This window comes from Sphaerodactylus townsendi, linkage group LG01, assembly GCF_021028975.2.
Source record: "Sphaerodactylus townsendi isolate TG3544 linkage group LG01, MPM_Stown_v2.3, whole genome shotgun sequence".
Classification (NCBI taxonomy): domain Eukaryota; kingdom Metazoa; phylum Chordata; class Lepidosauria; order Squamata; family Sphaerodactylidae; genus Sphaerodactylus; species Sphaerodactylus townsendi.
In genome coordinates this window covers 9936632-9951131 of record NC_059425.1, presented here as the reverse complement: position 1 = coordinate 9951131, position 14500 = coordinate 9936632, and the positions used below count along the sequence as shown (strand labels likewise).

The 14500-nt window shown below is 48.7% G+C and overlaps 1 protein-coding gene across 1 annotated transcript in view; it reads right to left on the bottom strand.

Moving 5' to 3' along the window:
- The window catches only part of LOC125439178 (unconventional myosin-If-like), a 28776-nt gene extending 17344 nt beyond the window's left edge, over nucleotides 1–11432 (bottom strand). The window contains exons 1-3 of the mRNA XM_048508132.1: nucleotides 11254–11432; nucleotides 5765–5902; nucleotides 4533–4622 (exon numbers count right to left, since the gene is read on the bottom strand). Coding sequence (XP_048364089.1) covers nucleotides 4533–4622; nucleotides 5765–5902; nucleotides 11254–11286 — 261 coding nt within the window. The 5' untranslated portion in view covers nucleotides 11287–11432. The remainder of the gene's footprint in view (nucleotides 1–4532; nucleotides 4623–5764; nucleotides 5903–11253) is intronic.
- Between the last annotated feature and the right edge of the window lie 3068 nt (nucleotides 11433–14500).

The window sequence follows — 14500 nt, the reverse complement described above, 5'->3', positions numbered from 1 at the left end:
CAGGAAGAACTTCCTGACTGTCAAGGCCAGAGGTGGGATCCAGCAGGTTCTCACCAGTTCCCGAGAGTGGGTTGCTAATTATTTGTGTGTGCCGAGAGGGGGTTACTAATTGGGTCCGCTTTTCCACCTCCCCACCCTCGCCTCCCCGAGAGGCATCCTGCCTTTGAACGTGAAGGTCCCATATAGCAATTGCAACTAATAATGTAACTCCCTGAACTGGGTTAATCCCTTTCAGGTCCTGCAATTCATGGATTCTCAGCCTTTTGTACCATTTATCTCACCAGTCTCTATCAGAGAACCTGTGTGTTTCGCCATTGCTGTGCTCAGATTTGTGAGTTGGGGCATTTTCTATAATGTGATAATGATTTAGAAATGACCTGGTACAAAAAAAAAATTGGGGGGTTGTGGTGGGGTGGCTGCCCATGGGGGGGGGGGGGGAATCCAACTCAGGTTTTGCCCAGGGCTCAGGTTTGCCTAGGTACGCCTCTGCCCCCTTTGCTGAGGGGGGGCTGGCGGGGGAACCTGTTACTAAAATTTTTGGATCCCACCACTGGTCACGGCTGTTTGACAGTGGAATGCACAACCTCGGAGGGTGGTGGAGTCTCCTTCTTTGGAGGTTTTTAAAGAGAGGCTGGATGAATATATGTCAGGACAGGAGTGCTTTGATTGTGTGTTCCTGCATTGCAGGGGGTTGGATGATAGCCCTTGGGGTCTTTTCCAACTCTATGATCCTTTTGAAAAATATATTTAAATCTTTATTGAAAAAATTTAAGAACATTAGTAATGCACACGAATAAACAATAATATAAAGTACATTCTTGAAGAAGAAGAAGAAAAATCTTATTCAGAAGGCGTTAACAAATATATATATTTATACATAATATTGCTCGGTTCATTAATCTTATAACGTTCCTTTATATTCTAGATCAGGGGTAGGGAACCTGCGGCTCGAGAGCCGCATGCGGCTCTTCTGCCCTTGCACTGCGGCTCCACAAGCCGAGCTGCCGGCTTCATCCTTGCCCGCCCTGCAGGCAGCAGGGCGGGCGCACCAATTGCCCGCGGCCGGCTGGGCAGCGTCGCGGGCTTCCCCTCTCGCCCGCCTTGTTCGAGTGGGGCGGGCGATTTCCCGGCGGCCGGCAAGGCCGAGCCGCTGGCCCCATCCCTGCCCACCCTGCAGACAGCAGGGCGGGCGCATCCATGCGCTTCTCAGAATGAGCCGAGTAAAAGGTTAAAAAAACCCCTATATATACAGTGTTATCTTTATTTTAAATGTCAAAAATTATTTGCGGCTCCAAGTGTTTTTTTCCCCCGTGGAAAACGGGTCCAAATGGCTCTTTGAGTGTTAAAGGTTCCCTACCCCTGGACTAGATATTCTGGCAATCTGATAAACCCATTCTTCTATAAGAGAAGAGAGGAAAGGAAGTATGATGAGCTAAGAAGAAGAAAAATTCTATGATTCTAAGCCTCTTCTATGACCAGCAGCAGAGCGGGAGGGCTTTCTACCCACCACTAGGTGGCAGCGTCAGAGCACGGCAAACTCAACCTGGGCCCGGCAGGTAAGGGACTTGGCGCCACTTGTGATTGGCTGCTGGCGCTCAGTCGCCCCGTGCCGTCATCCTGGCTCAGGGGGTGGGTGGGGAGGCAGCTGCCTTTGACTGGAGCCTTCTGCTGATTCGCCCAGCAAGAGGAAGCAAAATTCCCACACTGCAAACTCTTTTCAGCAGGGCGCCGGGGTCTGCCAAGAGGCGAGGCAGGCAGAGATCCCTGCCCCACAATCCCCGCAAGGCTCTGCCAAAGGATAAACTCCCGAACTGCTGTCACGCCGCCCTTAAAGGGAACAGACAAAAGTAGTGACACCGATGCGTGCTTTGTGAGTAATATCTTAACCAACGATACATTCAAGTATGATTCTGTCTCTGTTTCCCGGTAACCAGATGTTCTCAAAATAGTCCAACTGATAAGCATAAAGTCTTATTCGGCTGGAAAACCTCCAGATTTGGTTTTATTTTGAGACTCAAGCCAATATCATACATGCACAGTTTTTCTTTCTTTTCTCCTCCACGAGTAAACTTGTTTTTCTAAAGCTACATCTAGATCCTGATGCCTGTAGTTAAAGGACTGTATTAAGAAGACGTTTTAGAATGAAAATTGGAATATATTTTGGAGACTGTTTAGCTTTAGAAAAACAAGTTTACTCGTAGAGGAGAAAAGAAAGAAAAACAGACAGAATCATATTTTAATGTACCATTGGTTAAGATACTACCGTGTTTCCCCGAATATAAGACAGTGTCTTATATTAATTTTTGCTCCCCAAGATGCGCTATGTCTTATTTTCAGGGGATGTCTTATATTTCTGTGTTCTGTTCGTCGGGCATGCTTCCAAACAAAAACTTTGCTACGTCTTACTTTTGGGGGATGTCTTATATTTCGCACTTCAGCAAAACCTCTACTACGTCTTATTTTCCGGGGATGTCTTATATTCGGGGAAACAGGGTATTTATTTTTATTTATTTTATTTATTCGATTTGGTAAACCGCCCTACCCCCGAAGGGCTCGGGGCGGTGTACAACAGCAAATAACAAGACAATAAAACAAATCGAATAGCCCCAATTAAAACAATACAAAACCTTAAAACTATTAAAACAATAGCAGCAGTAACCTACAGAAAATGAATGATAATAAAAGGCGTCTGGGATCAAACCCCAGTGGACAAACCCTGGGCGGGTGGGGGTAGACAAATGGTCAGATATATAGCCAGTGCACGAGCAACAAAAGAGGGGCGGGCTCAGCGGCCGGACCCCCCAAAACTACTCACAAAGTACGCATTGGTATTAACTACTTTTGTCTGCACCTGTTGTACACCTGCCCTTAAAGGGAAAGCAACCCAAACAGCCCTTAGTAATGAGCTCTACAAGACTATTATGAGCAAGGCTCCATCCGATGCTTCAAATGGAACCTCCATATTCAGGGGCAGTAAACTGAAAACCAGGTGCCAAGGGGCAACTGTCCTGCTCTTATGCAGAGCCCTCCAAAAGTCTCCCGGGAAATATTTATGAATAAAATAAAATAACGATCGTAGAATCAATCAAAGAACTGAAAAATGGAGAGTGGTCTAAATACCATCCAGTCCAGCCTTCTGCACCACAGTTTCACGCATCCCTGAAAAATAATTATCTAGTCCACCCCCAGCTCACCAATAAACCCTTCTGGATCTGACCAAGAACAGCCCGTTGTTTCTCAGTGCAATTGCACCACAATTCAAGGATACTGACAAGCTGGAACGGGTCCAGAGGAGGGCAACCAAAATGGTCAAAGGTCTGGAATCCATGCCCTACGAGGAGAGACTTAGGGAGCTGGGTGTGTTTAGTTTGGTGAAGAGAAGGTTAAGAGGTGACACGATAGCCATGTTTAGATATTTGAAGGGATGTCATGTTGGTGAGGGAGCAAGCTTGTTTTCTGCGGCTCCAGAGGCTAGAACCAGGAGTCATGGGTTCAAGGTGAAGGAAAAGAGTTTCCACCTCAACATCAGGAAAAAACTTCCTGACAGTAAGGTCAGAGGTGGGATCCAGCAGGTTCTCACCAGTTCCCGAGAGTGGGTTGCTAATTATTTGTGTGTGCCAAGAGGGGGTTACTAATTGGGTCCGCTTTTCTGTTAGAAATCCCATTGGGTCCAAAATCATAAAGTCCTGTTGTTTCCTATGTGGCTGGTTAGCGAAGGTAGAAAACGGGATCATTCTCCCTGTTGGGCTGTTTTAAAAACATGTTTTAGCAATATGGTAAAATTCCTTGTTTGAGGAAAGTCTCCTTCTTTTGATTGCTACAAACAAAATTAAGTATTTGAAAGTATTAAGTGTTTGACAGGCAGTCAAGTAGAGGAGAAGTAGTTGTTTCTGTTGGCAGTGGACGATAGGACTTGCTAGAATGAGATTAAATGATGGACAGAAAGATACTAGCTGGAAATTAGGAACTTTTTTCTTACAGTAACAGAGAAATTATGAATGCCCCGCCCCCGGAATGCCTGGCCACGCCCCCGTCATACCCCACCCAGCCCCATTGGCGCTAAACCACTGTTTGAATCCCACTACCATGGGAACCTGTGACTAAAATTTTTGGATCCCACCACTGAGTAAGGGCTGTTCGACAGTGGAATGCACTACCTAGGAGAGTGGTGGAGTCTCCTTCTGTGGAGGTTTCTAAAGAGAGGCTGGATGGCCACCTGTCAGGTGTGCTTTGATTGTGTGTTGTGGGTTGGACTGGATGGCCCTTGGCGTCTGTTCCACAACTCTGTGATTCTATGATTCTGTGACTTCAGGAAGAAGCCTTTCTCATCACACAGCACCTGATCCTTTCAACAGGGGATTCTGGGGATAAAACCTGGAGCCTTCTTCGTGCCTAAACAGGTGGACCACAGCCTTTCCCCAATGAAAGACCCCATTCCATGGCATGATTCTCCTTGATCATGCCCTCTGTGCATGCCCAGAGGCACTCAACCACCGAAAGCCAGAGTTTGCACAGGTCGGACAAGCACTTACCGCACCCTGGTACATGTCGATCTCGCGGTCCGTGAAATACGGCAGTTGCTTGAAGGGGTTGACAGAAATCAACACGGGACCGATGTAGGTCTGTTTGTTTTCAAGATAAGGGCCAAGATGCAAATTCAGGACTGGCAGCATTCCTAACCCCCAACTGTGGTGAAATCCAGCAACTCGTCCCTGGGGGGTATTTTACTGAAACCAGGAACACTATTTCCGATTTTTGTACTGGGGGGAGTGGAATTTTTCTTTCTTTCTCGCAATGCTAGAACCAGGGGGCATCCATTGAAAATCCTGGGGGGAAGAATTAGGACTAATGAAAGGAAACACTTCTTCACGCAACATGTGATTGGTGTTTGGAATATGCTGCCACAGGAGGTGGTGATGGCCACTCACCTGGATAGCTTTAAAAAGGGCTTGGACAGATTTATGGAGGAGAAGTCGATCCATGGCTACCAATCTTGATCCTCCTTGATCTCAGATTGCAAATGCCTTAGCAGACCAGGTGCTCAGGAGCAGCAGCAGCAGCAGAAGGCCCTTGCTTTCCCATCCTGCAGGTGAGCTCCCAAAGGCACCTGGTGGGCCACTGCGAGTAGCAGAGTGCTGGACTAGATGGACTCTGATCCAGCAGGCTAGTTCTTATGTTCTTATGTTGTTAAAGAGAGAAAAGATGAAAAGTCCCAGAGGGGGCCTCAAAGTGGCTTTTCACAATGTCCCTCACTCCTCCACTTAATTTTCCAAACCACCACCTTGTGAGGTAGGACAGACTGAGAGGTGATGATGGGCCCACAATCTGCCAGGCTTCTATGGATCAGTGAGTGATTCGAACTCAGTCATCCCAAGTCCCGGTCTGATTCTCTAATGACCGCTACGCACTCACTGCTGATCTCCTAGTACCTACGACACCCAGCAGGAATGAAGGAGTGCGGAAACACATCTGGTTCACCAGATCAGCCTCCGCCACTCAGGTGGAGGAGTGGGGGAATCAAACCTGGTTCTCCAGATTAGAACCCACCTGCTCTTTACCACACGCTGGCTACACCAAGGCAGCTAAGGTAAGTGGGGGTGGGGGTGGGAAGGTGCGGGGGCAGGGCCCCGCGGGGGTGATGGTGGCCTCCCCCTACACCTCTGTCCTAGACTTGAATGTAGCTGGGGACGGTGGCCTTCCCCGTCACCCCCGAAGTGAGGGTCGAGCCCTGCGCGGCTCAGCTTCTCCCGCAGAGGAAGGATACGAAGATGTAGTCGTCCATGAAGCGCTTCTTGAGGTTCTCCACGATGGCCTCCTCGCTGATCTTGGAGAGCAGGACCATGTCGTCCACCCCGCTCTGCTTGACATTCTGGGTCTGCCAGTGGTACCGCTCTTTGCTGCCCTGTGGGGAAAAGAGTTCAAAAAGGCCGGTCACATCCTATCGCACTGTATATTTCATTTCTATTCCGCCTTTCCCCAAAAGGCTCAGGGCGCTCCACAACCATATAACAACAATATCAGTGATCAGAACATCCTACTGCAGACTTCAAAACATAATATCAATAAGCGAGGATCAGTAAACGTAACACCACAACATCGTAGGCGTCTCATCATAACATCAAAACATAGCATCATCAATGCAACATTATAAACAACAATAAGCACAGAAACCCTGCACAAGAGAGGCTTATCACCCAGTGCTCTCTTGACACAAGACTTGTCCTCATCTAAGACTACAGTCAAGCTGAGAGTTCAAGATATGGCTCGTCAACAAGATATAACAGCATTCCCCAAATTTAATCTCAAACCATCCATTAAATACACTTTGGGCCTTTCCCCCTATCTATATAACTTGGACAGCCAGTCACTTAGGAGGGCGTTCACACTCATCAGATCTCTATGCTGGGGATAATTAGGAAAGGAGTTGGTAATAAAACTGCAAGGATTGTCACGCCCTTATATACAGCAGTGGTGCGACCGCACTTGGAGTCCTGTGTTCAGTTCTGGTCGCCCCATCTCAAAAAGGATATCGAAGAGATAGAAAAAGTGCCGAGAAGGGCAACGAGGATGATTGAGGGACTGGAGCACCTTCCTTATGAGGAGAGGCTGCAGCGTTTGGGACTCTTTAGTTTGGAGAAGAGACGTCTGAGGGGGGATAGGATTGAAGTCTATACAATTATGCATGGGGTAGAAAATGTGGACAGAGAGACATTTTTCTCTCTTTCTCACAATACTAGAACCAGGGGGCATTCATTGAAAATGCTGGGGGGAAGAATTAGGACTAATAAAAGGAAACACTTCTTCACGCAACATGTGATCGGTGTTTGGAATATGCTGCCACAGGAGGTGGTGATGGCCACTAACCTGGATAGCTTTAAAAGGGGCTTGGATAGATTGATGGAGGAGAAGTCGATCTATGGCTACCAATCTTGATCCTGCTTGATCTGAGATTGCAAACGCCTTAGCAGACCAGGTGCTCAGGAGCAGCAGCCGCAGAAGGCCATTGCTTTCCCATCCTGCACGTGAGCTCCCAAAGGCACCTGGTGGGCCACTGCGAGTAGCAGAGTGCTGGACTAGATGGACTCTGGTCTGATCCAGCTGGCTTGTTCTTATATTCTTATGTTCTCTTCCCTCAGCAATGCTTGAGGGCAGATATAAAAAAACTCCATATATCGACAGGCTTTGTCCATGTGATATGGGGGAAATAGAGACCCTGACACATATTTTTTTATGATGCCCCGCTCTCAAAGAAATGAGGGCAAAACTGTTTGACTCCCTTCCAACATCAATTTTTCTTGGCCCAGAGGATTGTGCCATGGAAAGATTATTAGAAGATGCCAATCTGAATATAACCAGAGAGGTGGCAAAAGTTAGTGCTTATGTGGTTAAAAGGCGTGGACAAGTAGGGCAATAAAAATAGGAACTCTGGATCAATGATTTTATCTTTTATTCAGATTTTATTCCAATCTTTAACTTGAACTTATATTATGGTTTGGACAAACAGTCTTTGGAAACTGGTTACCTCAATTTTATTTTGTATCTGGTCTGAAAATGTACTATCTGGATTTTATATTTAATATTTGATATTTTCTGGTCTTTGACCGAAATAACATATTGATTGATTGATAAGCATAGAATCGTAAAAACATAACAATATGGGCAACTATAAACCTAGCATTGTAAACAACAGGCATCACTAGTTATAACACCATAAACTATGAGGCAACAATAAGTCACAACAACATAATCAAAATATTGAGGTAATAATGAGCATAGATGGCAACTTCAAAACATAATATCAATGAACAAGGATCGGTAAACATAACACCACAACATCGTAGGCGTCACATCATAGCATCAAAACATAGCATCGTCAATGCAACGTTATAAACAACAATAAGCATGGAATCATAAAAACATAACAATATGGGCAACAATAAACCTAGCACTGTAAACAACAGGCATCAATAGCTATAGCATCATAAACTATGAGGCAATAATAGTCACAACAACATAACTAATCAAAATATCGAGGTAATAAGAACATAAGAACATAAGAACGAGCCTGCTGGATCAGACCAGAGTCCATCTAGTCCAGCTCTCTGCTACTCGCTGTGGCCCACCAGGTGCCGTTGGGAGCTCACCTGCAGGAGGTGAAAGCAATGGCCTTCTGCTGCTGCTGCTCCAGAGCACCTGGTCTGCTGAGGCATTTGCAATCTCAGATCAAAGAGGATCAAGATTGGTAGCCATAGATCGACTTCTCCTCCATCAATCTGTCCAAGCCCTTTTTAAAGCTATCCCGGTGAGTGGCCATCACCACCTCCTGGGGCAGCATATTCCAAACACCCATCACACGTTGCGTGAAGAAGTGTTTCCTTTGATTAGTCCTAATTCTTCCCCCCAGCATTTTCAACGGATGCCCCCTGGTTCTAGTCTTGCGAGAAAGAGAGAAAAATGTCTCTCTGTCCACATTTTCTACCCCATGCATCATTTTATAGACTTCAATCCTATCCCCCCTCAGCCGCCTCCTCTCCAAACTACAGAGTCCCAAACGCTGCAGCCTCTTCTCCTCAGAAGGAAGGTGCTCCAGTCCCTCAATCATCCTCGTTGCCCTTCTCGGCACTTTTTCTATCTCTTCGATATCCTTTTTGATGATGAGCATAGATGGCAACTTCCCCCTGGTGTGTAAACTACAGAACAGAACCACAGAACAGAACCATGCTTGAGACAGCACAGCACCACCCAGGACTTCCTCATGTTCACAGCTGGGTTTCAAAATGCTTAGCCCCCTTATCCTATTTTTTAAACAAACTGGAACAAACAGGGCACGTGCCAACTGACTACAAAGGCAAATTAGAAACACAAGCCATGTCAAAGTGGCAGAATTCGCTCCAGGGCCCAAAGCCCTAAGCAGCCTATGCCCCTGTGTATCTGTGCACTGAGGTGACAGGGGGGAGGCATTCCTAGTGATGTCTGAGGTGAGGGGGGGCACGCAGGGTAGCTTTCTTTGTGATGGCCCCCAGACTCTGGAATAGCCTCCCCTTCAAGATTCACCATGCCCCTACTCTTTATGGGCTAGACGCGTGGCGAGAACCTTTCTCGTCACCCAGACATTTGGCTACCCTCCCTGGAAATCATCTCTACCACGGCTGGTCTGGGCAGTGAGTGAGAGTTCTGGCAGAATGGGGTTCGTGGTTAATTTTATGTGATTTTTTTATTATTTCTCCCAATTGTCATAGAATCATAGAGTTGGAAGAGACCCCATGGGCCATTAAGTCCAATCCACCTGCCATGCAGGAACACACAATCAAAGCACTCCAGACATATGATCATCCAGCCTCTGCTTAAAAACCTCCAAAGAAGAAGACTCCACCACCCTCTGAGGCAGTTTCATAGTGACCAATCATTTCCGTCTTTTATTGTTCTGTGATCTTTTATTGTGCGAGCCACCTGCAGCCTTGGGATAAGGCAGGGTATAAATATTTCTAAACAAACACCTTAACATTTCACAAATGAGGCACCAGCTCAGCCCTTTCACCTTTATTTTACTTATGTTTATTTTATTAACTTTAATACCCCACCCTTTCCTTGCTAAGACAGGGGTCAGGGAAGCTCACAAACGCAACTAAAGCACATCAATTCATAGGGAATCAGATTGTCAGAACTGCAACATTTAATCATCAAAAGTTTCATAAGAACATAAGAACAAGCCAGCTGGATCAGACCAGAGTCCATCTAGTCCAGCTCTCTGCTACTCGCAGTGGCCCACCAGGTGCCTTTGGGAGCTCACCTGCAGGAGGTGAAAGCAAGGGCCTTCTGCTGCTGCTGCTCCCGAGCACCTGGTCTGCTAAGGCATTTGCAATCTCAGATCAAGGGGGATCAAGATTGGTAGCCATAGATCGACTTCTCCTCCATAAATCTGTCCAAGCCCTTTTTAAAGCTATCCAGGTTAGTGGCCGTCACCACCTCCTGTGGCAGCATATTCCAAACACCCATCACACGTTGTGTGAAGAAGTGTTTCCTTTTATTAGTCCTAATTCTTCCCCCCAGCATTTTCAATGGATGCCCCCTGGTTCGACATTTTCTACCCCTTGCATAATTTTATAGGCTTCAATCCTATCCCCCCTCAGACGTCTCCTCTCCAAACTAAAGAGTCCCAAACGCTGCAGCCTCTCCTCATAAGCAAGGTGCTCCAGTCCCTCAATCATCCTCATTGCCCTTCTCGGCACTTTTTCTATCTCTTCGATATCCTTTTTGAGATGTGGTGACCAGAACTGGACATGTGGCGACCAGAACTGTTCCAGTTTGTTTAAAAAATTGTTTCAAATAGAACTTCCCTCCTGAGAGAGCTTGATATCTCCTGGGGTTGCCAACCTTGGGTGAGGAAATTCCTAGAGATTCGAGAGGGAGGGGGGAGTGCCTAGGGAGGGGTCATAGGGGAGACGAGAGACCTCAGTGCAGTGACGAAGAGAAGGGGGAAACTACACCCGAGGCATGAACTGCCTGCGCGCGCCCACCCCACCCCGAAACACCCCTGACCCCGGCTCCCCACATGACTGCAATGGTGGCGCCTGGGACAAGGCGCCCCCGGATGTCCCCAGTGCAGTGTGCCCTCTGAAGCAGCTATTTCCTTCAGGGAAACTGAGGCCCCATCCGCACATGCAGAATAATGCACTTTCCATGCACCTTGCAGCTGGGGTTTACTGTGCAGAATAGCAAAATCCACTTGCAGGGAGTGGCGTAGTGGTTAAGAGCAGGTGCATTCTAATCTGGAGGAACCGGGTTTGATTCCCAGCTCTGCCGCCTGAGCTGTGGAGGCTTATCTGGGGAATTCCGATTAGCCTGGGCACTCCCACACATGCCAGCTGGGTGACCTTGGGCTAGTCACAGCTTCTCGGAGCTCTCTCAGCCCCACCCACCTCACAGGGTGTTTGTTGTGAGGGGGGAAGGGCAAGGAGATTGTAAGCCCCTTTGAGTCTCCTACAGGAGAGAAAGGGGGGATATAAATCCAAACTCCTCCTCCTCCTCCTCCTCCTCCTCCTCCTCCTCCTCCTCCTCTTCTTCTTCTTCTTCTTCTTCTTCTTCTTCTTCTTCTTCTTCTTCTTCTTCTTCTTCTTCTTCTTCTTCTCCTTCTCCTTCTTGCAAACCATTGTGAAAGTGGATTGAAAGTGCATTATTCTGCGTGTGTGGAAGGGGGCCTGACCTCCGCAGTTTGGAAACCACTTGCAAGTCCAGGAGATTTCCCGGTCCCACCTGAAATCGGGCAGCTGTAACACTCCCCGGCATTTCCGAAATACGTGTTCCTCTAAGACCGCATCCTTTCGAGCGTCGTCCAGCATCCAAGCCAAAGCAAAATGACGCCAGACGTCCAAAAAGGTCAAAACTTGTGAGATCACTCAAGGAAAACCTTCAGCTATTCACTCTACAAAAGACTAAGCAGAAAGGCGGTTTCTTCGCCGGACAGCCGTAACGTTACAAATCCCAAAGGCAGGTGCGGAACTGGGCACGTTGATTTTGGAAAGAACTCTCTTTGCACGTGGTTTCTGCTTGCGAGGAACAGTTTGGACCACGCTCCCGTCCGACGAGGCTGGGTCAAGAGGATCGGGGGGTTCTCGGTGACTCCCCCAGCCCCGCTCAGGACGGGACCGTTCGCGAAAGGCCCTCCGGCGTCGCCACCCTGGATGGGAACGCAGCTCTTTCGGGGAAAAGTCACCAAGACGAGATCCGGGCCCTGCAAAATCTCCAGCCTTTCTCGAGCCCCTCTCTGCTCTCCCTGCCGGACCCCACGATCCAGGCGCCACAAATCTCTCTCCCACCGCAAAGCCTGGGTGGTCTCACCGGCTTTGCACATTTTTGCAAACTTCAGAAAAGGCCGGTTGCTAAGGGCTCCTTCCCTCTCAAGCCGGCCGAGACAATGCCAGCCCCCAGTTGCCATGCGACACACAGGCAGGGGACTGGAGGGGGGGTAGACAAATGGGGACTTGTGCTCTTAGAGAAACAGACAGAGGATGGGCAAGATTGCTGAAGGGGGGGGGGGGTCTCAGCCAAAGGAGCACCCAAGGCCAAAGAGAAGCCTCACAGATCTGTGAAGGGAGCCGGCACAAGTCCAAATCCTGCCACTTCGCCTCAACCAAGCACCTCCCCGGCACGAGTTCGAATCCTGACACCTAGCCTCAGACAAGCAGTGAGACCTATCAGGGATGCCCCTCCCCTGCTTGTGGTCTTGTTTTGCTTTTAGTACAAGCGATACCAGCACCCAATTGTTTCCCTCCGGTTCCTGCCCGGCCAGGTGGGGTGCCACCGACAGCAATCCCAAGACATCATGGTGGGCTTAAGCAAAACAAATTCCAGCATTAAAAAGAAAAATCTTCAACTATGAAGAAGAAGAAGAAGAAGAAGAAGAAGAAGAAGAAGAAGAAGAAGAAGAAGAAGAAGAAGAAGAAGAAGAAGAAGAGGAGGAGGAGGAGGAGGAGGAGGAGGAGGAGGAGGAGGAGGAGGAGGAGTTTGGATTTATATCCCCCCTTTCTCTCCTGCAGGAGACTCAAAGGGGCTGACAATCTCCTTGCCCTTCCCCCCTCACAACAAACACCCTGTGAGGTAGGTGGGGCTGAGAGAGCTCCAAGAAGCTGTGACTAGCCCAAGGTCACCCAGCTGGCGTGTGTGGGAGTGCACAGGCTAATCGGAATTCCCCAGATAAGCCTCCACAGCTCAGGCGGCAGCACGGGGAATCAAACCCGGTTCCTCCAGATTAGATACACAAGCTCTTAACCTCCTACGCCACTGCTGGCGTAGCTACAAAAGACTACAAAAAGACTATCTCCGTGCTTGATTCAAAGGCTGATGTGGAACACGGTAAATGGCTCGCCAAGGATTTGCAAGGCTCCCGTTTTCATCCTGTACGCCCATCTTTCTAGAATGCCTGCTGCTGCATCTTGAGGGTCCTGGTTGAAAACAACTTTGGGGGGTTCCTGAACTTCTTGAGTGAGCAGTGTGATGCGGTGGCCAAGAAAGCCAATGCGATTCTGGGCTGTATCAATAGGAATATAGTGTCTAGATCGAGGGATGTAAGTGTACCTCTCTATTCTGCATTGGTCAGACCTCACCTGAAGTATTGTGTACAGTTATGGGCACCACAGTTCAAGAAGGGTATGGACAGGCTGGAACGGGTCCAGAGGAGGGCAACCAAAATGGTAAAAGGTCTGGAATTCATGCCCTACGAGGAGAGGGCCATGCTGGCAGGGGCTGATGGGAATTGTAGTTCATGAACCTCTGGAGTGCCAATTGGCCATGCTGGCAGGGGCTGATGGGAATTGTAGTTCATGAACATCTGGAGTGCCAATTGGCCATGCTGGCAGGGGCTGATGGGAATTGTAGTTCATGAACACCTGGAGTGCCAATTGGCCATGCTGGCAGGGGGTGATGGGAATTGTAGTTCATGAACCTCTGGAGTGCCAATTGGCCATGCTGGCAGGGGCTGATGGGAATTGTAGTTCATGAACCTCTGGAGTGCCAATTGGCCATGCTGGCAGGGGGTGATGGGAATTGTAGTTCATGAACCTCTGGAGTGCCAGTTGGCCATGCTGGCAGGGGCTGATGGGAATTGTAGTTCATGAACATCTGGAGTGCCATAGGTCTATTCTAAACATATATGTTAAGTCACTGCTAAGAATGCAATGCCCGTTGCGTCCTCGGTTGTGGTTTTCCCTTGCAGGGCTCTTGTACAAAAGGCGAGAAATCCAGCCGGTGCATTTGTATCCCTGAAGGACACCAGATCCACGCCTATCAAGCAACCCATTCAAAAGCTTGGTCAGAGTTGCCAAGAGACGGAAGCGGCTCTCGGAATCCAGGCCTGGTTGCCGTGGGCAACGATGCAGGCCTCAGAACGGGGCAAACCAGCTGGCAAGGCCGGCGTCCCTTGGCAAGGCGCCTTTTGTGGCACCGCGGCACAGGCGGGTGCGGACGGCCTCCCGCCAGCTTCTTCGACCCGTTCGGGGCTGCGAAAAAGCTCTGCAGTCGCACAACCGGCTCGCTGTGCGTGGCTGCAGCAGCCATCTTGGCCCGCTCAGTGAGTTCGCCACTGTTCTGCCCCACATTTTAATCAGAAGAGGAGTAAGTTTGGATGGAGGAGAAGGACTGAAATAAAATGAACAAGGTGGGAAGAAGAGATGCTGGCACTCCAGCTGCTGTGCTTAACTTTAGTATACTTGAGAAGCACCAGCCTTTCTTCAAGGCATGTGTGTGCACACAACCCTGCCAGGTAGACCTTGGGCGATTCTGCACACGAGTAAAATAGGTTCGACCCAGTTCCCTGAGAAGGGTACTGAACTAGGTCGAAGCCATTGTTGTTCCCCACTGCAACCAGCTTGATCCCAGCTCAGAGGGCGGGATCATCCTGTGCCTCTTCGCCGGTCAGTTCCGATTGGCTGCTGTTCTACAGCCATGTCCGTCTATCCCCACACACGTTATTAAAAAAAACTGCCACAGGAATGGAGGGCGTTTT